Here is a 27,530-nt window from a genome sequence, read left to right on the forward strand (position 1 = left end):
CTAGTGTCCCTTTCCCCTTTAGCATTCCCTCATGGCGAGATACAAGCTTACCAATTGCTTTCAGATCCATGTAGTTGATGGGGAACTCAAGGACCTCCTCCGTTCCCCAGCCTTGGGCTATGCAACCTTTCGGCCGACCTTGATTACGAACATATTTCTTCAAAACTAATATGAAACTTTTGAAAGGGTGTATCTGATGCAAAAACACAAGGCCAAGGTACTTTATCTCATGCATATTGTGAACAATGAAATAGGGTATTATGTCAGAAAAAAGATGAAGGGAAAATACTTTCAAGCTGGCATATAGTATGGATCATGTCTTCATGTAGATTTGTTAGTTTGCTCAGATCGATGACTTTCTGTGAAATTGCATTGAAAAATAAACACAATTTTATGATTGAGTCTCGGACCTTATCTGGTATAATACCTCTAATTGCAATAGAAAACAATTGTATCATCATCGTGATAATCATGGGACTTTATGACAACTAATTTCAAAGTTTTCATGTTCACTAATCTCTTTACGTTGGAGGAGTAACCGGTCAGAATTCTGATTCCATGCAAGCAACTGCACAGGCTGATCTTCTCTTCCTTGCTCAGGGTGTAACAAGCCATGGGAAGTTTGTTTGCCCCATTGCCTAGGATTTTAGGATGTAGGATTTTTCTTAGCTTTATATCTTCTAGGTCCAACTGTGCATTGAGTGTATCTTTTGTTTTGTCAGGTATGTCTAGTAAGGTACCAATTAAGCTGTCAAACACATTCTTCTCCATATGCATGATGTCGATTGCATGTCAGACCACCAAGTGCTTCCAATAAGGTATGTTCCAAAAAAATTATCTCTTCTTAAACATAGGAGCAAGTTTTCCAGCTAGGAATTTTGTACTATCTTTCTGCTTTACAAGGACAACTCTAAGATTCTTTACCATCTTATATACATATTCCCCAGTGTGAACCATCGGAGTTTGATAAGTCTCCACTGTCCCGTCAAAAGCTCTTTTATACCTGTTGTATCAGTGATCCCAGCATAGAAACCTATGATGACCCATGTAGACCATTTTCTTACAGTTCTTTAGCCACAATATCCCTGTTTTATCCAAGCACCATACACATCCATTATAGCCTTTTTAAGTCTTTCCCGATAGGTTAGCAAGAGCAGGTCAATCTTGGATCGTTACGAACAACATTGCGCGTAGGGTACAATGCTCACATTTGTATTCATCCCATACCCGTACACCATATTTCCATAGTATAAGGAGATCTTCAAGCAATGGTTGGAGATACACATTGATATCATTGCCAGGTTGATTCAACCCACTGATCAGTAAAGGCATCATAAGGAACGTCCACTTCATACACAACAAGATGGAAGGTTGAAGATACAGAGAGTCACGGGCCAAGTGCTATGACTATTGCTCATATTTCTGAAAGGATTCATCCCATCTATACTCAACCCAAACCTTATATTCCTCACTTTAGCTTTGAATTTCTTGTATTTTGTATCGAAGTTCCTTCATTGTATTCCATCAGTAGGGTGTCTAAGCATTCTTCTTTTTTGCACCATTCGGCGTGCCATCGCATTAACTTGGCATTCACTTTGTTGGCAAACAAGTGCCTCAGATATGAGATTATAGGGAAATACCAAACCATCTTAGCAGGGAGTCTTTTATCCTTACTCTTCTCCCTTACATCATCGCTATTGATATCATAAACATTGCGTTTGTACTGTGATGCACCGTAAACGTGACACACTTCCAAGTCTATATCCCTGTTGCAAAACAACATGCAGTTGTTTTGACATGATGTATTTTCTTTACTTCCAACCCCAACGAGCAGATAATCTACTTGATGTGGTACGTGTTTTTAGGCAACTTGTTACCTTCTGGAAGCAAATCCTTAAAGAATCGTAACAATTTGTTGAAGCCCTTATCAAACCAACTATTGCTAGACTTTATTTGTAGCAATGTCAGTACAACATTCAGCTATTGTGCTCTTTCTTATAGCTTGGGAACACCGGTGTTTTATGGTCCTCTATCATATGCTGAAACTTTTTGTGTTGCCTATCACTAGTGAAGTCTCCATCCGCATTGTGCAACGTGTCACCTAGGTCGTCAATCATTGCCAATAAAAGTATCTTCGAATGCCGACATATCGATGTCTTTGTCAGCCATCATATTATTGCCTATGTCTTCCTCGACTCTGGGTTGCTCTTCATGCACACCATGCTTAGTCCAGCAGATATAGCTAGGCTTGAAACCCCTTCAAAACAAGTGTTCACAGATCTACTCTATGCCTGATAATTGCTTCTCATTCTTGCAATCAACGCACAGATAACATATATAGTGATCATCATGCTTATTTTTTGGCTTTCTGTACATCACAGCAGCCCTCAAAAAAGCATCCATGCCATGAAAGGACTCTAGGCCGTGACGATCAGACTTGTACATTCATGTCCGGTCCATCTGCAAATTAATGATGATCCAGGTTGGAGGATCCACCTTCTAAATACTACTACATCCGCTTGCAACTAGCGGGTGGATCAGCCATCCCTACAGCACAATATTCATATTCAATATGTTAATCTATTCAGATGTGATTTTAATCTTTTTTACTAATTCACTACTAGAAATTTAGAGCTAGCTTTTAATCTATTTAGAGGTGATTTTAACATTTTTTCCTTAAACCACTACTAGAAAATTAGAGATCTAGGTAACAATAGCATAATCACATACTTTCAATGAGAAAAGTAGCCACAAAAGAAAAGTAGATCATCTCTATGTGCCCTACAATGAGAAAATTGTAATTTTTACTCAATTAGAGCTCAACTATAAAGTAGCACGATGTTGTGGTGCGATTTTGACCTATTGCAGGGGCTTTTTAGTTATTAATGATTTGCTTACGTGCTGTTTTTAATCAATAATTAAAAGAAGGGATGAAAACTAACTCATATAAAGGAATCGCTTAACATGGCAATATGTATTTTTATGTGTAAGATACATCTAGAGAAGTCTTAAAACAATGTTTTTTCATTATATGTTTCTTTATTAATTTCTGTAGAAATTAATGAAACGTAAAGTGTTAATTAAAGATTAACCAAAAAATTATTTTAATTAACTATTTCATGACTTGATGGTATTTTTTCTCTATAGAGGATGATGAAAGAAGCTTAACAAAGTTGGTGTCATCATTTTTGGATTTCTTCTTAATTAGTTATGGAATTAATAATTTATCGCACAATTAATGAAATAAAGAAATTTCAGTAACTTTAAATACTTTTTCTACTCAGGTCTATCTAGCCTCTCTCTATTTTGTGGGTCCTAGGTCCGTGACTGTGGCCAACCTACAGTAGATGGGGAGGGGATCGCTTTGACCCAATTTTGACCGGCCGTCGACGATGAACAGCGCGAGGTCTGGCTTAGGAGTGGTACAGGAGGACCAACGTGAGGAGAGGAACACATTTGAGGGGTCAATGGTGACATGCATGCATGTGAAAGGACTCATAGATGACAATGGCGGTGGCGACATTCTGAGAGGACAACAGTGGCTTGATCTGGCAAGGAAGAGAGAGAAGGGAGGACTGCATGAGCTTCCTGGGAAGGAGGGGGATGTCACCACGGGTTTAGCCTAGTCGGAGAGTGGCCAGAGGTGGCTGTCGGTGTCGAGGCGGAGGAGGAGCTCGAAGTGCCCGGTCGGAGAAGAAGGAGAGGGCACGTGCGAGCTCCTCGTCAGGCTTCCGCCTGAGGGAGAGGTCGAGGGTCAGGTCCAGGCACAACTCCTCGTCAGGTTTTCCTTCAAATTTTGAAGTCTCCAAGCGCAAGGTTGAGCTGATCTGTTCTGTTCTCATTAGGGGGAGAAGAAAGTGCCTTTTATAGGCTATATACTTATTAGTTTTGGCCTGTAATACGAACCAACACTGATACTCATGGTTACCAGCCGGTACTGTAGTATCAGTGCTAGTTTGTTCCAAGAGCCAACACTGATACTGAGTATTAGTGCCGGTTCATCGCGACTCAATTATTGATCGAGCACGGAAAGTTATAAACTGACACTGATACTTCATCACAGCCGGTTCTATCCTAGCCGGTATTGATAACCCGACTTGGATGACTGTCTCTATTGTAGTGCCAGTAGCAACTTGCGATGTAGAGGCTCCTGTAATGGCGATGCAATAGACGATGATGAAGATGACATAGAGGAAGCACACTGCAATGATGTAGAGGAAGCAGATCGTGAGTAGTCGCATTGAGCGCTTCCTAGAAACCTTCTTTGCCCTCTCCCACTACAGGATCTAAAGAGCGATGGGTTTCGAAGACCTGCTCTCCCGTTCGTTGGTGCGCATCGGCACATCGGGATAGAGTAGACTATGTGCAATAGTGCAGTAAAGAGAAATAGGCAAAACCCTAATTGTACATATCCTTTATGACGACAGTCGATAGATATATATAGAGAGAGAATTGCGCGGTTGAGACGTGCCATTATCGGACTTGGTTATGTACCATGGTCGGATTCTTAACCGATACGATTTTCATATATATATATCCATTTGCCCATGCAACAAAAGAATAAAACTACAAAAAGAGGCTGCACCTACACAAGCTACTGGACCCAATTTCGGCGAACCATTCACGTAGGTGTCGTGTGCCCACGCCCTTCGCCTCTGCCCTAGCCACGGCTATGGCCCAGCCCAGTCCATCCAGGTGAGGTGAGCGAGCGCACGCGTGTGCTCTCCTAATCCTCCCATCCATATATGCTAAGTAAATAGAGGAGAGAATTCATTTTAAGTTGGTCTCCCTCCACCTCCACTAGTAAGATGGGACTAAAAGATACTCCTCCACCTCCACTTAGTTGGGCCTTTGAGATTTATTTGAAATTACTCGAATATAATGGGCCAAACCCATATATTCTAACAATCCCATACCAGATCTCAAAGTCTCATGGAGATTTGCATTTTCTCAATAATGTTTGATATAGTAGTATTTTGATGGAGACCTGTTAGGGTTAACATCCACCTAAAGTATTAAGCTACACTCATTCACAACTTGGACAATGGACTATACCTTATATTGCAAGTTTTGTGCAAACAAGTTTCACTTAAAGTCATAACTGATACTTGGCTACCAGTAGGCTACCCTTAGAGTGAATCATATAAGTCGTACTCCTTGGTCTCCTCGTGAGTTTATTGGAGATCATGCAAGTCTCATAGTTTGCGACTAACAGTTAGACTCATATAGATGTGTTCTTTTAAGAATACCCTGTATGATAGCATCTCTGCTAATTAAAGCCAATCAAACACATTGAGGCAATAGCCAACTTGCTTTATAGATTTCGAGAGTATTGCATGTTTACTCAAGTGGGTTGTGTAGTACTCTCATTCAATTAACCAATAGCTTGTTCTTCCCAAGTCCTAATTCATGGGATCTCCAATCATATAGATTAGGTTACCGCTATGGTATTAACTCACATGGGTCTCATACCTATCTCCATTGATGCATTATCTATCACATTCCATGATAGTCCCTATTTTTAAATTGATCTGCCAGGTTCTTAGTCGTTTGGATATAATTCAAAGCTATCACTCTAGAGTTTCTCAGTTTTCTGATGGATTTCAATCGTCTCTTTATATGTCTTGAGAATTTCAAGTTGTCCTTAGAGCTATTTACTTTGACAGTAACCGTTTGATTATCACAGTTCATGAGGATAGCCGATATCGATTTTCAACCACTGGCAAATCCATCAAGAGCTCACGTAGCCATTCTGCCTCAATAGTGGTTGTCTAACGCTTCTTTTATAGTTGATTTCATCAATATGGTCTATTTGCATGACCTCCATGATACAGTAGCATCGCCAAGAATGAATACATATCCACTTATGACCTCAATATCATCAGCATCGGATATTCAGTTTGAATCACTATAACCCTTTAGTACTAATAGGTATCTAGTATAGTGAAGTCTATAATTCATAGTACCTAACAAGTAGCGGATGACTCACTCAAGCGCATACCAATGATCATCACACGGGTTAAAAGTAAACCAGCTTAATTTGCTCACAACAAATGAGATATCATGCCTTGTAGCACTAGCTAGGTAGCTGAGTGATCCAATTATATAGGAGTATCTCAGTTGATCCCTAGCAATCCTTTTATTCTTTCAAAGTATTAAGCTAGGATCATAAGGCGTTGGAGCGGTCTTGTTGTCCATATAGCCAAAGCGGCTCAAGATCTTTTTCACATAATGAGGTTGCAAAAGTGAAATTCCATTCTCACATTTGACCATCTTGATGTTTAAGATCACATCGGCCTATGCTAGATCTTTCATATCAAAATTTTGAGACAAAAATGACTTAACCTCATTATTCATATTAAGATTAGTCCCAAAGAACAATATGTCATCAATATACAAGCACAAAATAACTCCCTCACCCCCACCATGACGATAATACACACATCTATCAGCATCATTGACTGCAAAGCCTGCATATGTTAAAGTTATATCAAACTTCTCACGACAATGCTTTTAAGCTTGTTTGAGGCAATACAAAGATTTTAATAGCTTACATACCTTGTTCTCATAGCCTTCTGATACAAACACATCAGGATGACCTATATAAATTTTCTCATCCAACTCTCCTTTATAAAAAGTTGTCTTAACGTTCATTTGATAAATGAGAAGGCCATGTGAGTCAGCTAAGGAAAGTAGTACTCTTATCATGATCAATCTAGCGATACGTGAATAAGTATAAAAAAATATTTGCCTTCTTTTTGGGTGTAATCCTTGACCATAAACCGAGCCATATACTATTCAATAGTATCATTAGGCCTAAACTTCTTTTTGAACACCCACTTGCAACTTATAGGTTTACAACCATAAGTTTGATCTGCGACTTTCCAAGTCCTATTGGTGAGAATGGAATCTATATCGCCACAAATTGCCTCCTTTCAGTAGTCTGCATCTGGAGATGCATATGCTTTTAAAAAAGATATGGAAGTGTCATCTACAAGGTACACAGTGAAATCATCATCGAAGGATGTTATTGCCCTTTGTTGTGTTGTCACCTGCTTGCATCTGCCTCTCGACCACCGCTCGACCGCGCTCGCCTTGGCTCCCATCCACCTGCACCCACCTCTCAACCGCTGCCCGCCTCAGCTCCCAATCACTGCCGTGTTGTACTGTCACCCGTCCCAGGTCATAGGTTTTGGGTTCCTACTGAGTTTGAGATTAGAAGCATTTTTGCACCAATTAGATACATTGGTCAAATTTTAGATACATTGGTCAAATTTTTTAATTCAGATTTTCGTTGAAAGACCTGTGAGCACTAGGCCTTGCACTTGCATTGGAGATGGGCAGATGGCCACGAGCCCATGAAGACGCCCCAGCGAATCCCGAACAGCCCCTCGAAAGAATTCGAAATTGAAATCCGAATCCTCCCCCTCCCCTCGTTTTCCCCTTCCTTCTTCCCCAGCTCCATTCTCCGTCTACCCCGAAAAAAAAACCCTAAATCCCCAGCCGCCACCCTCGCCTCCGGTGACCTCCACCGCAGCCGCAATGTTCGGGACCCCGACCTCCTCCCCCCTCTTCGGGAACCCCTCTTCCACCCCCGCCTTCGGGACCCCCTCCACCACCCCTGCCTTCGGCACGCCCTCCTCCACCCCTTCGTTCGGCGCTCCGTCGTCCACCCCCGCATTCGGGACCCCATCATCGACGCCCGCATTCGGCGCGCTTTCCGCCTTTGGGGCCCCGTCATCGACCCCGGCGTTCAGCGCACTGACCTCGTTGACCCCGGCATTCGGGACGCCCTCGTCGACACCGGCCTTCGGCGCGTCGCCGTCGCCGTTCGGATTTCAGCAGCAGACGACGCCGTCACCGTCGCCGTTCGGGCTGGCCGGCGGCGGGCAGATCACCACCCAGATGGCCCCCGTCGCGCCGCTGCCTCTCTCGCCCTCCGACCGCGACATCCAGGTTCGCAACCGTGGAATCACTGCCTTTTAGTGTTTAGCCTTTAGCTTCGATGAGCAAGTGGTAGACAAATTAGCTGTTTCTGAGTGATTATAGGCTATTGTGGATGCATACAAGGAGGATCCCGGGAATCCCCGCTATGCTTACAGAGTGAGATTTCATCTTGTTACGTTCCTGTTTGCGGTGCATGAGATTTGGGATGACTCAATTTGGTTGATGTGTTTTTGTCTGTTTTGATCCGAGCAGCATCTGTTGTTCAGCGTGACAGAGCCTTCGCAAAGGGTGAAGCCAGTTGCGGCATCTGATGTGAGCATATATATTTGTTTTAACTGATTCTGCTTTGTGGCACTGTTTTCAGATAATATTTTTTTCTGTGACTTTTAATGGGTGGCTTTAGATTATGTGGGCGGAAGCAATGGGGAAGCTTGAGTGCATGGATAGTGCGGATAGGGAGAGGCTTTGGCCTCAACTTGTGCAGGGGTTTAAAGATCTTTCCCACCGGCTTAAGGTATAGTGATCGAATTAATTGTCCTTATATAAAGTGATGAAAATACGAAATTATATTGTACAGTAGAGAACTGATTTTTTTCCTGCAGCTATACAAGTGTTTAATTAGTGAAATCGATCTGAATTGCTGATATGTGAACTTCTGGATCAGCTTGGCTCTACATGTTATTTGAATATAGATGAGAGTATCATTGTGTTCTATCTTCAATATTTATAGGTTGCACATCCTTTTTCAGTGCAATTGAGGATGCCAATGGTGTAAGGTACCTTAGGTAACATTGATTCTAGGATGTACCGAATTGCCTTGACAAGTTGAACCCATTCCAATGTTGCATGTTGGAAACCTGCACAGTAGTATTTATGGTTGATTTTGGGGTTTTATTTGGCCATGCAAGTATTATATTATTTCTTCCAGTTTTGTAGACCAACAACATGATTTGCTTGATGGAAAATGAGTGTTCATAAAGTATCAGTATGGCTACAAATATTTATCCTTTTGCCAGTTACAACTTACAAGCTTGAAAAACTGAGTCAGTGTGGAATTCATATGCATGTTTATGTTACTTAAAAAGTTTGATTACTTATAATAAAGTGTAAACTGAATTTCGTTGACATATGTTTTATATAATTGTTGCCCTTATGCTGAAAATGCTTGATTTCTTTAATTAAGTATGTTGAAACATGAAGTATATAGAAAAAGAAAGAGGTCACAAGCGTTATCAGTCTCCAGACGCTCCCCATGGCCTTTTGCCTCTGAAAGCGTCCTTCCTTCTCAATGCCCGGGTGAACTGAACATACATAACTGCTATGAGAAAGTTGCATTACAGATTTGTTGCAAACTCGCGCATGCAGAAGTCAGAATCCAAAAAATCTTGAAAATGTTTGGAAGAGAATCCAAGGAAGCAGAGTTGACCATGGGTTCTATTTAAATCTTTGGTTGTGCAGATTTTGCCTAGTGTCATGTAGCCAAACTAGGGTTGGCTTTCAGTAAAAGAAAATAACAGGCTAAGCCTAGAACAGCCAAAACATCAGTACAGGTTGATGATAAAAGATGCATTCTTTTCCATCTTCCCTGCATATATGGTCGATGACTCCATTTATCTGAATTCCAGCCATTCTGGAAGAAGCAATGCATTGCGTTTGACATACTGGTATTGTTTGAACTAAGAAGGAAATCAGATAGTGAGCTTGTGTCCTGAATTAAAAAAAGATAGCATGGCATTTAGTACATATCTGTTTGCAGTTGACCATATTTGCACTATTAATTAAGGTGGTGTTTGGTTACAGAACTGTAAAAGCAAACGTAAACGCAATCACAATACACTGGTAATGGAAAATCGAAATGGGAATACACGATTTGTTTGGTTCACCAGGGGAATGGAATCAGAAGTCATTACAGTGTTTGGTTTGTCACTTCGTCTCAAAGGTATTGCTATGCAACTAAAGGATTCATTGAATAATCACAAACTAATCAGAAACTTGTCACAGCATCATCCTCTTCAAACTCCCCTTAGATCCGAGTGCGTCCATGAATCATTTAAAACTCAGAAAAATTCACAAAATCCAGATATATTTTATGTGCTCAAAGCCTCAAATCATCCAAAAACTTTCAAGCTGAGAGGAGACAGATGAACTCACCTTGCAGGTTGTATTAGATCAGATCGGGAATGAGGAGGATTGGATCTTCCTGTTCCCAAGCTGGCCTTTCTCGTAGAGTTTGCCGACCACAAAGAAGCACCTTGAGATCTGGAACTAAAGCTAGGGATAGGATTTGGAGAAGAAAGCTCCAATGGAGAGAGAGGTGAGAGGGAGGAAGCGACTTGGATGCTCCTCCTGTGAGGTAGCGGTGGAACCGTACGTCGCCGGCTGCTTGTGTGGGAATGAGGATCATTGTCCCCGTCTCCTGTGAGCTACCGGAGAGCTAGCTAAGCGATCGTTGCTGTAATGTAGTCCCATTATGCTGGGATGTGGGCAGTATGGCTTTTCAATGGCCTGGTAACCGTTGCCTCTGTGAGCTGATTACATACCGACCCAACCAAACAAGAAGTAACGGTATTAGTTAGCACTGTTAACGGATTATAGCACAAAACAGCCCTACCAAACAGGTCCTAATTGTTCACCAAATTTTGTTCCAAATTTAACTATCTATCTAGGTGTAAACATCAGAATTTTCAACGCATAGATTGTTATTGTCTACAAAGAATAATAGAGTCTGCAACTTGAATTCTACTGTGCTGTAAACCATGCAATTTTTTACTCCTACGTTGTAATCAGGAATGGTCCAGCAATATGGTCATTTACCTCAGAATGATCCATTGCAAATGACATTAACATGTTTGTAGTTAATACCACTGATCCTCTGGTATCTACCCTTAGTCACCTTAAAAGAATCGGGCAAGGATACATTATAAGAAGCTCGTCATAGGTACAAAATATATTCTTGCCGCTGATTCCTAACCTGGGCAAGATGTCTAGTGAGAAACCATATAATGAAGGGTGCTGTGGCATTGTGGATCTGGGCAAAGTGCCAAATTACACTACCTGACCTGAGATCTGAAGTGGCCCAGTCATAGCAACTGATATGATTCTATAAGCTCTCTGCATGTACTTGTACACTCTATGCAGCATAAATTTACATAAATATCATGAAATAATGTATGCAGTTAGCTGTTCTTGGTTTGTAGCCTCGCGATACTGTTGTTATAACTATTTTGTAAATCCCCAGTAACACTGACATATTGGGTTCGTTAAATAATCAAAGTGTTATTCTACCTCCTGGAAGAAAACATTTAACGAACTGAAGCTGAGTAAGCTCGTGTTTTTTTGTGATTAATGTTCTAATGTTTGGTACTACAACCACTTCTTGATAGTTGTGATACCAGGTTATTTGTTGCATGTTGTATGGATTGCTCTGTCTATTTCACATGACTCTGATAAAATACTGGGAACAATGTAAATAAAAACACTCTCAATGCTAACTTTTTTTTTTGTGTGGAACAATGCTAACTTTTTTTGAGGAACCACAAAAGTAAATTCATGATAGAAAGCAGCTATACAGAACTGCTTCCTTAACTATCCAATGACATTTTTAGGATAGCGTCATGCTAAGTTAGTCATGGGAACAACTCATTAAATATTTTTGTGTATCAGCCTTGAAATTTGTATGCGTAAAATTTGATCAGCTTTAGCTAATGCTTGATAAATTTTCTGTAATCTGTAGAATGCTTGTTCATTTTTGACCAAGATGAAAAATTAATTTTTTTCATACCTCAGTGACATCAAATACAAAGCATTCACATAAATTTTTCTCAGTTTGATAGGAGTCATAAATTCATATTTGTAATTGCAAATGAAAAATGATACATGTACAAACTTGCATGTAAAATCTAGTATACCACATTGAATCCATAGTCTAGATTTAAAAGGAAGTAATTCTGATGCAACATATAGATGTATCACATCTGCATTTGCTGTGTGCTAAGTTATACTGTTGTCATCCTTTCTGTTTTGCTTGCTATTTTTAGCTCCATCTCCATTTACTCCTTGTTTTCCTTGTGTACTTGTTCAAAAGGAGGGGAAAAAGGAAAATGTGTTCCTTCCCAGGAACATTTGCTATGCTATAGCAATTAGTTTCAATTTTTACATTTCCATTCGGTGACAAAATCACATTGCACATCTATTGATTCTATAATCTGGACAGGGGCAATATCTAGTGAGCATTTCTATAGAAGTACAAAATTGCAAACTCTCTGTAATCCTATGATTGAGCCAATTATAATCCTCCCCACATTGATTGGGCAGTTAAAGTGGAGTTGCATATTTGGATTAGATATTCCTCTGCTTGAAGGAACCAGTTTAGTAAGATGTAGCAGGATAGATATATATGATTTCTCTTATCTTGATAGCATATATTTAATATCTTGAATCAATTTTCTCTGTCATAATCTTTGTAATGCTTTGGTTTAATCATGCTTTGCTCTTTTTTATTTGGTCTGAAAAGAAGTAAAAGATACCGTCAACATTGTAACCTTTTTTATGGGTAGTGAAGCCCCCCCCCCCCCCCCACTGTCCAATTTACTTTACGTTCCAGTTTTTGTAATCTATCCAAGCCTCAATATTTGTTCATTTTATTTCAGCTTCAAGATGAAGTCCTTGTTTCAGATACTGAAAGATTGAGCATGACCCACTCTAATGTTAAGAAAGTATGACATCAATTGAGTATTTTCGTTTGCACATCCAGGAATAATTCCTTTTACCTCACATATATTTAATTACAGCTGCAAAGGCATTTCCAAGCTGACACATATCCTTGGATCCAACGGTTGAAGCAGCAAGAGCTGGTTATTCAGAGACGCCTTTTAAGGGTGATATTTCGTCTCCATGGTTCTCCTAATAAAAGATGGGGGTGGCAATTCATTGTTCATGCCTAATTGCCGACTTATCTAACTATTATTGTTTTGTGAAATGCTAACAGTTTGTGAGAATAGTGGAGGCATTGGAGAATCGGGGTTATCGCAGTCCGTTAACGAAGGAGGAAGCTGACTTATATGAAAGATTGGTTGCTATATTAAAGCGGGTTAGATTTTCCCCATCCATTATTCCTACTTTTCAGTTGGTTATGCATTTTCATCAGTTTTAGTCTTCTGTTTGCAGATAAAAGGGCCTAGTGCCGACCTGTCTAAGAGAGTGAATACTCTTCTTACAGCATCATGTCTTCTGGCTAGCACTGGTGGTGTTGGCGATCCCGTCTATATTCCTAGTTCGGCCAAAGTTGACGAACGGAGTGTTACGGAGCTTCTTGAGGTGAGGGGTGCAGTTTTGTCTTGTCCTTGTTAGATAGCTGGGTCTTGTGTCAATCTGATTCATAACTGTCTGCACACAGGCCTTACAACAACAAACGGAGGCAGTTGCGAAGTTAGGAAATGTGTTGAAGAGGGATATCAGAGACCTGGAAATCATGCAATCAGAAGACAACGATATGGCTGAAGACAGCGTTGGGAGAAGGGTATTGAAGATGTAAAACTGAAGCAAGGTCTTCGTTTTTGCTACTAATAAGCAGAACGAGATCCATCATGTACAAGGATCCGAGCCTCCAAATGATTCTGCATCGGCTAGATGAACCTCCGGCGTAACGGCAGCAACAAATTTGATTCTGCATTTTTTTGGAAGCTAACCGTGTTCAGTTGGATGGGTAGATTGTATGTCGAACTGAGGTGGTGTTTTTGAAAATCGTTCTCTTCGCGCTAACTACATATTGTGTGTTTTTGTAGTGGAAACTACACCAGCAGCTGAGCTCTTGTAACTTTCACCATGGCTTGTTGTAAAATACATTCTGGATGCTTACATGGTTGTAGCATATGTTGTTCATACTTATATCTGCTCCTTGATGTTGCATTTCATACAAGTGCAGCATGATCATCGAGGGATGGATAGCTTGTGGAAGAGGAGCACACCGGCGTTGTTGTCCTTGGCACCGGCTTGGGTGCATTTGGGTGGGAAGCGGCTGTGGTGCGTGCAAGATCCGTCGCAGGGGTGGTTTGGGATGTATATTCAACCAATTTTGACTTTGGTAGTGCAAATGCTACAAAAAATTAATGGAACATGAGGAGTGCCGATTGTTGCGTAACACCATATTTCTTTCATTTATTTTTCTTAAAAAAATTTGCAAATCTATACATACTCATTAGAAAAAATGAACCGTAATATACCCCTCGGGCCAATTATCTGTCGGAAATTTTACAATTCACCATCAAATAACGTTCAATTTTACGTTTTATTACCTATGTGTCATTGGCTTCGTGAGCCACCATCTAATTTTTGAAGAATTCTGACTAGATTCCCAGGCGGTTGACTGTTCTCAGGGAATTTCTCTTTTTGCCATGTCAATATTCCCGTATAAACAGTAACTAAGACCTCAAAAAGGTATATAAAGTATGTCAATTTTTGTACATACTCTATAATTCGTAAGCAACCCATTTTAACTAGATTCAACTAAAAATTTTATGTATAATTCAAACTAAAATTCTTCAAATGATGCTACTTCTAGCAATTTTAAGGCCTAAAGAATTCTCAAAAATCTAAAAAAAATTCACAAATACTCCTCTAATGTGATTTACTAATTTATAAAATTATCTCCCACCCTAGGTTATAAGGTAAAAAAGTGAGTTCATTAGTAATGTCTATTTATTAGTATTACTAATATTACTCTAATCTGCATTACAAAGGAACTCACTTTTTCAACTTATAACCTAGGGTGAGAGAAAATTTTAAAATTAGTGCATCATATAAGAGGAATATTAGTGAATTTTCTCATTTTTTTTGGAAATTTTTGTGAGGACTTAAAAATTGCTAGAAGCTGCAAAAGTAAACCCTTTTGGGGAATTTTAGTTTGGATTATACACAAAATTTTTAGATAAATTCAATTAAAATGAGTTGCTTATGAATTATAAAGCACGTACAAAAATTGACATATTTTTTTATATCTTTTTTTAACTCTTAGATACTATTTATAGCGGGAATGTGGGTCCAACAAAAAAGACAAATTCCTCGGAACTAATCAACCACCTGGAACGAGTCTAGCAGTTCATATCTGTGTGTACATGGGTAGTCTAGGAGTTCTTCAATAATTAGACGGTGCCTCACGGAGCCAATAGTATATAAGTAATCAAACGATCTATTCAATGGTATAGAAGGAAACGAAACTGATTCGATGGCAAATCATAGAATGGAACATTATTTGATGATAAATAGTAGAATTTCTCATTATATATACAGAGTAGTGTTCACCCATCCGTTCCCACCAAAAGAATCAATCCGTGAATCCAATCCATCAGTGTATGCATCTCCCGGGCACCCTCCACGAGAAGCCCTCAGCGTTCCCGGCGGCGAGACGCGCCCTATACGTCTTCCAGTCCTCGAGCACGTTCCTGAGGTCGAACAGCTTGTTCTGCAGGCCGACGCAGCAGTTGGCGTGCATGGTGACCACGATGCCCAGGTCCTTGCCGTGCTGGCAGAAGCCGCCGAAGACAGCGGTGTCGAGGAACTGCACCCGAGTGCCGACGTGCGGCGGCACGCCTTCCTTGACGATCCGGTCGAACACGTCCTGCTCGTGCTTCCCCGGGAACCGCGCCCGCGACGCCTGCCAGTGCTTGTAGAATCCCACGGTGCTGGCGCTGGAGCGGACGTAGAGGAGGCCGCCGTTGGGGTAGTTGTTTGGGGAGTTGGGGTCGCCGACGAAGAAGTCCGACGACATCACCACCTGCGCCGACGGGGTGAGGCGCGGGAACGGGCTCCGGAACCACAAGATGTCCACGTCCTGTACGTGTCCAGGTAACATGCAAGTAAAATGTATTGTTTGGAACACGAGAATTTCACACGATTCACTACAGAAACTAATTGCACTTTTCCTACGATGTTCATGTGCAATTTCCGCAAAATCCGTTCCGAAAAGGTCATGATTATAACCTCTACAAATTTGGAAGAAGGAATGGACTAGCTATAAACACGCGCACGTACCGTGAAGAGGAAGCTGTACCCCAGCTCGAGGATTGTCTGCTGGAACCTGTTCCTCCGCCACATCATCTCGAGGTAGTCGCCCTTCATGTACGACTGCTCGGCGGCGAAGTCCATGCCGTCCACCCGGAACCAGTAGCAGTAGGGGTGCACGGCGTTGCACCTCTCGAACGCCTTGCCGTCCATGGCCACGATGAGCAGGTGCTGCGGCAGGTGCGCGGTGCCCTCGCCGTGACGGAAGCTCTCCAGGAACAGGTCGAGGAACGACCCCGGCGCCGCCCACGCCTCGTTGGTCGCCGTCATCAGCACCGTCTTGTCCGCCGTCGCCGCTCGCCGGAGCAGATCGGCCAGGTCCTGCTGGGTCTGTCCATGATGGGTACAGATAAGAGTTAACATCACATTGGTGTGCAGTGGACTTGAAACAAGAGTAAATTCTAGAGATCAAGTACTCTGATTGACTAGACATTTCAGTTGCTCACCTTTTACCGTTGACCAAATATTATTTACTTGTATAACGTTAAAAAATGTGAACAAATGGCACTCCTCTTTGTGAACAAATAGGAATTCTTAATTCTTAAATCATTGCTAAATACAGATGAGCAATCTAAGGCGTCCAGAATCGATTTGAAGTTAATGATAATCAACATTGGTATCCGTCAATCTTGCACACTGATCACTCAATAAAATAATACTGTTAGCAAGCTGGCCATGGTAGTGTTTGGTACACCCGTTGACATCAGTATTGCTCTTACAGAAATTACAGAATGTTTTGCCTAAGCTAGAATACGCACAGTCACTCCTCGCAACTCAGTACGCGCCTAGGAAACTAGCTGGGAAGCGAAAAAAATAATGCCTCCGCAGCGCCCCCTCGCCACCTCCAACCACGGCGGCCACCACGCAGTCCCCTCCATACCCCGCCGCCTACCCTCGACCACCGGGAAGAAGCTGCACACTCACCCAGCCACAGATCTGCTTCTCCGAGTCTCGATCTGGTGGACTTCTCTTTCTCCCCTACCCCAGACAGCTCCACGAGCGCTCTCGGTTGTGCCAGGGAGGAATCCACCACAAACCAGCAAAAGGACGCTGGGAAGCCATCCTTCAAGACGGTGCTGCTCACACCTTCGTCGGAACGGACCATGCGGCCTGTGACCATAGCTGCTAAAGGGAAATGAGCAAGACCAGTAGCAGGCCAAGGTTAGTCACCAGTCCACCACTACCAGGGTTGTGGTCAACTCCTCAACTCCACCACCGCCTCCTTTGCACAAGAGTTGACTGTAGCTCAAGTTCGTGATTGTGGTTCCACTTCGAGAGCCAAACACCTTTCGAAATCAAAGCAGAGTACCAGTACACCGACACGTGAAATTCCCCTCCACTAATGCCAGCCAATCTATTGCTCAAGCCCTAGCCGCGCCCGCGGGCGATGGCTGGCAAGAGGTCAATGGCAAGCATAACCGCCGTAAGTAGGTTGAATTCCAACAGCACAAGAGCATAGGGCGCTAACATCTGAAGAACATGCTACGCAAGCACGCCAAGGCCAAAATCCTTGGATTTGCTGTCGTCCGAAGAATTAAAATACGTCAGCGATCAAGGTTAACATGGATACGTCTGGGTGATGCTAATACCAAACTCTTCCACCTCCGAGCCAATGCCAGGTGATAGAAAAAATACATTCCAACATTGGTGGCTGAAGGCAGAACACTAACCACACAGGAAGATAAAGCTCACTCCTTGCACCACCATTACAATGGCCTCCTTGACACAATCCAACCAGGACATATAGTTTAAATTGGGATTTCCTGAAAATTCAGTCCATGGACTTGACACACCTGGACCATGAGCTAACTAAGGAGGAAGTAAAATAGGCCATCTTTGACGCTCCAATGGAAAAAGCACCAAGACCGGATGGCTACATTGGTCTCTTCTACAAAACATGTTGGCCAGTGGTTAAAGCAGATCTCCTACAAGCTCTGCCCAAGAAGGAGGAAGCCACTACTGCTGCAGATTTCCGCCTCAGCAGCCTTATGCATAGTGTGGTAACGATACTTGGTGAAGTACTTGTAAATAGATTGGTGCCACACCTAAATAGTCTTGTGTCACATAGTCAGAGTGCATTCATTAAAGGAAGAAGAATCCAATATAACTTTCAATACATTCAAGAGGCAATCCGACATTCCCATAAAAGCATGTCACCAATGTTTTGCCTAAAACTAGACATCGCCAAGGCCTTTGACTTTGTCAGGTGGGACTATCTACTTGAAGTTATGCAGAAGCTTGGCTTTAGGTAGAGATGGTGCAACATGATGTCCCTCATATGGTAGTCCACAACATCTTGTATCCTACTAAATGGACAGTCTGGCAAATCTATTATTCACTGACGAGGTCTGAGACAAGGGGACCTGCTATCACCTATGCTATTTATTCTGGCCATGGACCCGATACATGGCATCCTAGACAAAGCAACATAACAAGGCTTACTAACACCTATTGGTGCTAACCCGATCCACCTCCGCACCAGTCTCTACACAGACGATGCATCATTGTTCCTTTGGCCGGTCGCATCAGACATGACCAATCAACAGTTGAGTAGATTTGGGGAAGTCACCAGCCTAATAACAAACACCCAGAAATCTGAGATATACAAGATTCAGTGTGAAGAGGTAGAAATTGAATCTATCATGCACCAATTCCAAGAAAAACTTGGCTAGTTTTCATAGAAGTACCTTGGTTTGCCGTTGCGCATAGGGAGGTTATGCAAAGCAGATGAGCAAGTAATCATTCATAAGATAGCAGCCAAGTTACCAGGATGGAAAGGAAGACTAATGACAAAGGCGGGGAGACTTACTCTAGTCCGTTCTGTCCTGTTGTCCATCCCAACATACCACATAATAGTATTCCCTCTCTCTAATTGGGCAGTGAAGAAAATCGATAGAATACAGCATAACTTCCTCTGGAAAAGGCCAGAGGAGGCAAAGGGCGGCCACTTCCTCGTCAACTGGTGTCGAGTGTGCCGGCCCACGAGACTTGGTGGTTTTGGGATCCTTAAACTCAGAGCTTTTAGTCGTGCCCTACGACTATGTTAGCAGTGGTTTAACTGGACCGACCCAAATAAACCATGGTCAGGGATGACACTACCATGTAGTGCAATGGAACAACACCTTTTCCAATGGAGCCAAAGCAAGCTTCTGGAAGGACCGATGGCTGGATGGCTAGGCACCACAAGATATCGCCCCCCTCTGCTTCAAGCTATCATGGAGAAACAACCAATCAGTGGCCACGACACTACACTAAATGAAGTGGATGTGAGGCCTGAAGAGCATGACCAAGTGGATGTGAGGCATTCAGTTGACAGCTCATAAAGATAGGATCATCTGGTGCTTCAGTGCCAGTGACTCGTACTCAGCCAGTTCAGCATACAACATCTAGTTCGTGGGTTCATTCCCAGATTACAATTGGAGAAAATGTGGGAAGCAAAAGTTGAGTAAAAGTGCAGGTTCTTCACTTGGTTACTCCTGCAACAAAAGCTCCTCGCGGCGGACCGTATTCTGCAGCAAGGCAGACAAGCCAATCCAACCTGCCAACTATGCTGGACACGCAATGAATCAGCTATACACCTGATGTCTAACTGCTCCTATGCGAATGAGGACTGGAACTGAGTGGCATGCTGGGCGTAGAGGCCAGCAATGAAATAAACAGGCATCGCCACAAAACTAAAGACATGGTGGACCAAAATGATGGATAATGCAGATACGTTACAAATTCAGATCATCATATACACTATCTGAAACTTATGAAAAGAGAGATGCCGTGAGTCTTTGACAACAAGGCACTGAGAACACTACAGCTCTCAGCCATCATCAAATACGACGTCGATGCACTCCGGCTTGCATGAGAAAAACTAGAGTAATCCCATAGCACCTCGGTGAGGCTGTTCTAGATGACAAACATTCAGTCTAGGCAGGCTCTGTTGTGTTTTCCGTTTTCTTCCTTTTTCAACTGCTTTTAGACTTTGTTCTGAACTGTTACCTATAATTCCATTTGCTTTCTACTATAATGAAATGGCAGAACACCTGCCCCGTGTTCCTAAAAAAAAAAATGTTTTGCCTTCTGGTTGCCAGAATCTGCTTAAGTATTCCTAAAATATACTCAACATTGACAAAACAACTTAAGAATGCTGAATTTTTAACACTTGTTTTAGTGCTAATACTTGGCGGGCAGGAGTAGAATTTTGAAAATCAATGACCAGATACGTTCTGAATCACAAAGTTGTGGTTCAAAGGATTGCCTAATTTTGGAGTGACTGAAATTTTGTTACTTCTAAGTCACTTTTTTCAACCATTGATCCACATCTAACAAGTCACATATGTTGTTTGTGTGTATAGTACTGAAATTGCAATGAACATTTAAGAAAATTGACTATCCCGCGGTACTATAACTGGTATGACGTGTCATTGTGCCATGTGTTTGGTAGGTTGCTAGTTTTGCTGACGGGCGACACCTAGAAAAAAAATAGGGATACTGGCATCGCGAGAAACTTGTAGCATAACAAATTTGCAGCATTACACGTGATCAGGCAAGTACAAAGTACATAACTAATTAGCGTAAACTTGGCATAAAAATCCAGAAACGTATCTAAATTCGAAACACATGAAAATGAAGATTTTTCCCCTGTTAGCTTGTGCTGCAGAGGAAATTTAAGAAAAAACAGGAAGACGAACCTGCTGGCTTCCGGCTGCAGGTATCACAATCTGCTTCTGGTTTTCCTCTTCTGTTCTTGCGCCAAGGTCTCTGCCACCGCCACCATCACTCTTTGCAACCGCTTCCTTCCTCTCCACCTCCTCCCTGGCAACGTCGTCTTGCTCGGGTCTCGCCTCCTGATCATCAGCGGCGGCGGCTCCCCTCGCGGTGGCCGCGATCTCCTCCTTCTCCTTTCGCTGCGTCCACAGGGGTGGCGGCGACCTGGGTGGCCCTCCGGCACCGAGGTCGATGCGGCACAGGGAGGTGTAGAGGAGAAAGAAGGCCGTGGCGAGCGCGGCGCCAAGGAGCAGCGAGGTGGCCGACTTCATGGCCACCGGCCGGACGGGGAGATTACAGCGAAGGGATCGAAGCAGCACGTGACCTTCTGGCCTAATCATTCAGACCAGGAAGAAGATGCTCTACCGCTATAAGGCGTCCTCATGTGTTCAAGCTCTCAAGGTGGACATGGCGCGAGCGGGCATGTGCGAGGAAGGTGGCGACGTCAGCGGCTGCGAGGGAATGAATAATTGAGCAGCGCTGCCGAGCTGGAGGAGGTCGTTGCGAGGTTTGGGGTGGTTGGGAGAGCAATTCTTTCGTCGAGGATGCGTGTGGGAATGCTCCGCTCCGCTCGGCGTGCCGTGCCGTGCCGCGGAGAAAATCTGGCGTTAGGTGCGTGCGCGTTGGTGGCTAACTTGTTGCCCCGGGAAATGACAGCGATGGAAGGAAACTGGGCCGCCGACGCTGACCCTGCCTCCGTTCCAAATTATGACCTACTCGGCTCCACTCGCTGTGAAATCTGTGATTTTGGGTGGCAATGTGGCAAGCAGTGACGGTATGAGCTCAGAGGCAGCTCGAGTCGATCTCCAGGATGTGGCCTAACATCTTCGCTTCAGCATGTGACCTGTTTCGCATTCCAACTGTCAGTAGGTGTTGCCGGCCTTGTGCTGCAACTTCGTCTGGACTATCACCTAACTCTCAGCAATAGACAGTAATTAATAATTAGGGAAGCCGTCGTGTTTTGACAGTGACAGCCGCAGTGTTAGGATGAGTAGCGAGGAGCACAAAGTGAGCGCATGCGAGTGCGACATCCGGAGGCTGGAGTGGAGTGGATACCCTTTGCGTTGGCGGCTACCGGTTGTCCGTTGGCACTACGGATCGTCTTTTGCTCGGTTGTTCCAGGGACCTCCTATCGAAAAAGCAGTTTTGTTCCTCCCGGCATCCTAGCCGTCCAACTTGTGGTTGGATTGTGGTTGCTCCTCGAGCACCTCGTCGAATTTTTACTTTTCAGTCCTTTTTAAACATATTTTACAAATGAACCCTTAAAAATGCAAAAATATACTATTTTTATGACGCCACTGATATTTGACATTATTGGACCATTGCTCGGTACCACCTAATTTGGTGCAGTCCTATGATACGTAGGATCTGCACTGGAAACACTCTCTGACATGTCATAACACGGTGCCAAATATCACGGCATTGTAATTCAATGGTACGACACCATGATCTTTAGCATCACTTGGCGACGTATATCAATTAGTATGGCATCAAATGTTGTGTCGTATATCAAATAGTATGGTATCGTATATCAAATAGTGGCTCATAGAACATTCATTGGTCTGGGAGTGCTCAAATGGTCCAACAACTACCTCCTAAACATCTTACCGCCCTAGGAGAGACCCTAGAAGATAACTTTCGCTTTTGAGGGGAAGTAGTAAACCTTGTCATGTAGACTACACTGGAAAGTTAGCACTTGCCATGCTTGCAACAAGTTGGTGCATATGAAATAATTTCTGCTAGTACCCCTATAATTACACTCCTTTCTCAACAATCTTCCCACACCACTTACATGATTGTCTCAGATAAAAATTAGTTTAGGCTAGCTAACATTCGCTACCTTTTCAAATCTCTCTCTCTTATCTTAGGCTAGCTTTGGTTTCAGCTATGGAATTCCGCTCGGACTCTAATTGACAGGACACGATATGATGAGTACATGGGGGTGTCCTAGAGCAACACGAAACCAATTAGGCTATGGGGGTCAAATCTAAGTAGGTGGTCAAATACGTGTAGGTGGTCGAATCCGAGTAGGTGGTGGAGAGTTATTGGTGATACAATCTCAGCTATAGCAGATGAATCCCTAATTGCAATTGGCACAATCAAAGTAGATGAACAAAATTGGCGGCGCAAAACAACAACACTTTCACAACCTAGGGTAAGCCGAGAGAAACGGTAACTATTCTAGCAAGGACTCAACACTAGACATTAGAACACGATGACTAGACCATCAACAAAGACACCAACAATGAACTCAAATTCAACAACATGAAAAATGAAAATAAAATTGTGAAAGGCACAAAGTGGTTTGGACAGCAAAAGGAGCAAGATCTAAATCTTTTTGTGGACCAATTTTCTAATCTCTAGGTGATGGAACACAACTAAACAAAGGGGAATAAATGACATTACCTAACGGGCAACCGAAGCTCTGATACTAGTTGATGGATGTATGGCCCGATCTTTAAAAAGGCTTGAAATACATCAATTGGTGAAGTATGAATGTTAATGATCCAAATGCTCTGGCCCGAAGAAATCGAGAACCCTCACAACCACTGCACCACTATTTCATGGTTATCAACTATGCCGAACGCGGTTGACCTCACCAAGAAGACTTTCCTTGCAAGCGAATCACGAATACAAGCAAGAACACGACAGATGCAATCTAAATATTGCAAATTACAAATTGCAAAACTTGAATTGGGGCTCTACAAACCGATATACGATGAAACTATCTAAAATAGAATAATCTAAGCAAAACCCGAGTCTAAACTATAACAACTACTGAATATATAAGAGGAAGACGTGAGGAGCTTAAAGTAGGGTTGTGTGGCCATGGGGAGGGACGCACCTAACCTGGACTGGACCTCAACACGCTTACAAGGCACGATATGGCCCAAAACAGCGATATCGCACAAAATTTCATCGACTCTGATTGATTTCTAAGAAATCTAGAAGTGGGACCAGACATATTGGAAAGGGCTTGTTGTAAGCTTTCCAACAAGTACAAGAACATCTCAATTGGACTCCGTATGCGAATGTTATGTCTATTTTATTGACATGCTGTCAGCAGACTCTGAACCAAATTTGGAGTCCGACTTGAGAGCAACTTGCAGTCCCATTTGATGTCCATGTGATGTTGTGGCGCTTCTCCCATATTCCTAAGCAAAAAAACATCACAAGAAGTTAGTAGCATCCTATCCTTTACTAAGAAAGTATGAAAAATGAGGAATGAGTTCACCTTATGATTTAATTGTCATGCACATGTTCTTGTAATTGGTCCTTTTATGTCTTGAGGAGTATTAGTGTTGCATGTATCTGTAGGAGTGATGTGATCATCATTAGCGCCGTCCGTGGGGATTATGACTAAAGAGGCTGGATCTTCATCACACATCATGTCGCCGACTCCATCCAAGTCTGCACTGAGAACCGACTTCTCGGATGAGGGGTTCTACAACAACTTTACCCTCTCAACCAACAAGAAGTCGATGGTTGATCGGGTGGATCTAGGCAATGACCTTACTAGCAACAACTCCAGTGACGAGGTATGTCATTTTATGGATCAATGTGCCAGAGAATACGACATCAGGCTTGAATCACCCGATGACCAAGAAGATCATGCAAGTGATGTTCGCCGCAAGTCGAGATCTTACCCCACGGCTTTAGAAAACATGGATTATCGAAGTACCTACCTAGAGATCTCCTCTGATGACAAATACATAATGGACCTAGACTCTTCATCTACCGGAGATTACCCTCATGAATTCTTCGCCATCGGAGATGGGGGCTCCTCTCCTTCCAATCACAATGATGATCCTACAAATACATGGGACCCCGCTGCCCTGACTGCGGGAAACAACAACTAGCTTCCGCTGATGACAACTACTCCAATCCAAAATCCCAATGGGATCTTGAACCCCACATCTCCCAATCACTAACAAGGAACCCACCGATTCAGATCTGCTTCTGCTCAGAGACTCTACAAGAAACCCTCCGGCAACCCCCTATGATAAATCTGACTACACCTAAAGTCAAGAGTTGGATCAACTTGATGACATGTCCAAAGAAGCTAGGTTTGAGAACTCTCATCAAACAGGAGATGCAAATAGCTCTAACCTGGGGAAGTCCTATGCTGATCCTTCTAACAATGATTCAGATCTGGAGAGATGTAATCCCAGGAACAAGATAATTTGGGAAGATATCTGAGCTCTTCACCACTGTAAGACCTCACTGATCAGAAACCATCCCATCAATGATTTGTGCGAGGTCATCGTGGAGCGAAGATGATCGAGGACCCTGAGGAGCAGTCGACTTCTCCTCAGTGGCCTAACCGAAGGTCATCCCGACGCTGTTTGAGTAAAAGCCGTGGCCGGTCTCCGACCTGAGTGGGTAGGGCTCTCGTGAATACCTGGATCGATCAGGATGCTATCAATGGGTGTCAAGCTATCTCTCCAGATCTGCGAAGGGTTGACTGGCCAGCTCGATTTCGACCGAGGTAAATTGAGAGGTACAATGAGACAACCAATCCTGTTAAGTTTCTCCAGATTATGGCTAACTCCCCACAACCCTTGAGGGGTTGGCCAGGACCTGACTGACCAATCTACAGCTAGGGACAATATACTCATGGGAACTACTGTGTGACCTGTTTCGACCTAATTTCAAGAAACTCATGAAGATCATCGACAAGGAAACTAATGCCAAGGAGGCTCTCTTGTACATCGAAGTAAGGGACCATGGCATCAAATGCCCCAACCCAAACTAGATGACGACTCGACGAATATCAAGCACAAGAAGAACTCTAAAGGAGATAAGGGCAAGAAAACTAAACTGACAAAGTTTTGGCAGATCTTTCTGACAAGAATCTCGATGCAAGGGCTATTGGCCAGGCACTAACGAACAATCTAGCAAGCTCTGATGTGAATTCCACCAGACCGACAGCCACGACCTCTAGCAATGCCGAATCTACCAAAAGCTGATCAAGGATGAGGTCGATAAGGCTAAGTGGAAGAAGACCCTGGTCGTGACCTAGAGCAGGGACTCCAGCTCCAACGATGATGAACTCGGACTAGATGTCCTACCAGGAGGGGGACATGATTGTTGACCACATGTTGGTGGATTCGCGTCCTATGAGTCCAAGAGGCAGCGCATGACGATGGCGTGAGAAGTCCTAGCAACTATCTTTAAGAGTCGCTAAGCCATCAAGTGATCAAACGTCAAAATATATTTTGGCCAAGACATTTACTCTATAAACTTCACACAACCAGGCCGCTTCTTGATAGTGGTCGAGACTACAATCAACAACTGCATGGTTACCCGAGTGCTAATCAATGGAGTAAGTTCTCGAAACATCCTCTTCTCAGGTGCACTCTGAAAGTGCATCTAGGCCCCCTAAGTGGGTTTTGGCTTATTGATGACAAAACGATTAAAGAACTAACATGCTTTTTGAGTATTGAACAGGTATAAACATTAGTTGTGAAGGTAAATGACGTTTGACGCCCGCCGAAACAGATGAAGAATCAACGAAGGGTACAAGATAGGGTTTACATTCATTTTACTTTTAAAATTGAGTCTAGGATAGACATATTTTTTAGATGGATGGATTTGATTGCTTGATTAGTGTCTCAATGCTCAAGAGATTCTTTAGAACCACCCAGTTAAGAGACACATTCACTCACGGACACGAAACTCTTTCTGAAAAATCTTCAGAGTCCGGAGTCTCCGGTGTTCACCGGATACTCCGGTACTCAGTGTTCAGCCGGAGTCTCCGAGAAAGCCTCCGGCAGAGAGTATCGGTTACGGTTTATTCTTTTTAAGAAAAAAGACCAGAGTCTCCGGTGTTCACCAGACACTCCGGTAAAATGTTTAGTGTGCAGCCGGAGTCTCCGAGGTAGACTCCGGCCAGAGTCTCCGAGGTAGACTCCGGCAGAGACTTTCGGTTAGCATTTAATCTTTTTGATAAAAGAAAATAAAGATCGGAGTCTCCGGTGTTCACCGGATACTCCGGTACCTGGAGATGCTGGAGGATCCGGCTAGTCTCCAGACTTAGTCTTTTTGCAAAATCTGTCAGGACCGGAGACTCCGGTGTTCACCGGAGACTCCGGTAATTAAACAGAACTGTAACGGCTAGTTCTGACACGTTCGTGACAGTTCTGACGCCGTTTTTGGAATTAGGACCGGAGACTCCGATGTACTCCGGTGTACACCGGATTCTCCGGTAAGCTCTGACAAAAACAGTAACGGCTAGTCTGTGAGAGAGTGCTATAAATGCCCCCTCTCTCCATAGCATTTAGGGCTTGCTGTGGCTGGTATTCTTGAGACCTCTTGAGCACTTTAAGAGTATTCAAAGCCCCTCTGATCATCTCTAGAGCAAAGTTTGCACAAATTTGAGAGTGTGTGTTTGGAGAGGGTTCAAGCCACTTGAGCATTGAGTTCTTCATCGAGCATCTACTGCGATCATCTCTCTTGAAGCTTTGGGCTTCTAGAAGGAAAGGAGTCTCCCGAAGAGCACCCAAAACTTGTGGTGTGCCTCGGGAAGTTTGTAAGCATCTTCATATTGAGTAAGAATTTCTAGCTTGATCTTGGTGGTCGCTAGAAGAGGATAGGGTTGGAGAAGACCCGGCTCTTTGTGAGCTCCTCAACGGAGACGTAGGCACTTCTTTGTGAGGTGGCCGAACTCCGGGATATATTCACGTGTTCTTATTTGCGAAATTTACTTTATCGTGTGAATTTGGTAATTTATCATTTAAATTGCTATAGTGACAATCTTGCTAGTA

General features: G+C 43.1%; 2 protein-coding genes and 1 long non-coding RNA gene across 5 annotated transcripts; 1 reads left to right on the forward strand and 2 right to left on the reverse strand.

Moving 5' to 3' along the window:
- Positions 1-7,375: 7,375 nt before the first annotated feature.
- LOC133892794 (nuclear pore complex protein NUP54-like) lies at positions 7,376-13,847 on the forward strand. 2 transcript variants are annotated; one of them, XM_062333743.1, is made up of 9 exons: positions 7,376-7,956; positions 8,050-8,103; positions 8,200-8,259; positions 8,351-8,461; positions 12,597-12,662; positions 12,738-12,824; positions 12,935-13,036; positions 13,114-13,263; positions 13,343-13,847. In XM_062333743.1, exons 1-9 carry the CDS (start codon positions 7,543-7,545, stop codon positions 13,478-13,480), a joined length of 1,182 nt encoding a protein of 393 aa, XP_062189727.1. In that variant the 5' UTR covers positions 7,376-7,542; the 3' UTR covers positions 13,481-13,847. The 2 variants fall into 2 exon arrangements, with proteins under 2 accessions (XP_062189727.1, XP_062189726.1); XM_062333742.1 differs by lacking the exon at positions 12,597-12,662 and having other exon boundaries at positions 7,397-7,956.
- Positions 13,848-15,182: 1,335 nt separating this feature from the next.
- LOC133892551 (uncharacterized protein At4g15970-like) lies at positions 15,183-21,382 on the reverse strand. 2 transcript variants are annotated; one of them, XM_062333400.1, is made up of 4 exons: positions 20,688-21,382; positions 19,128-19,215; positions 15,976-16,335; positions 15,183-15,775 (listed from the first exon to the last, which is right to left on the reverse strand). In XM_062333400.1, the coding sequence occupies exons 1-4, from the start codon at positions 21,102-21,104 to the stop codon at positions 15,357-15,359; spliced, it is 1,284 nt and encodes a 427-aa protein (XP_062189384.1). In that variant the 5' UTR covers positions 21,105-21,382; the 3' UTR covers positions 15,183-15,356. The 2 variants fall into 2 exon arrangements, with proteins under 2 accessions (XP_062189384.1, XP_062189385.1); XM_062333401.1 differs by lacking the exon at positions 19,128-19,215 and having other exon boundaries at positions 20,688-21,379.
- Positions 16,635-19,121, reverse strand: LOC133892552 (uncharacterized). Its single transcript, XR_009904386.1, has 2 exons — positions 18,693-19,121; positions 16,635-18,578 (listed from the first exon to the last, which is right to left on the reverse strand). It is a non-coding gene; the product is annotated as an uncharacterized LOC133892552 (long non-coding RNA).
- Positions 21,383-27,530: the final 6,148 nt, after the last annotated feature.

The sequence above is a fragment of the Phragmites australis genome, chromosome 15, assembly GCF_958298935.1.
Source record: "Phragmites australis chromosome 15, lpPhrAust1.1, whole genome shotgun sequence".
Lineage (NCBI taxonomy): Eukaryota > Viridiplantae > Streptophyta > Magnoliopsida > Poales > Poaceae > Phragmites > Phragmites australis.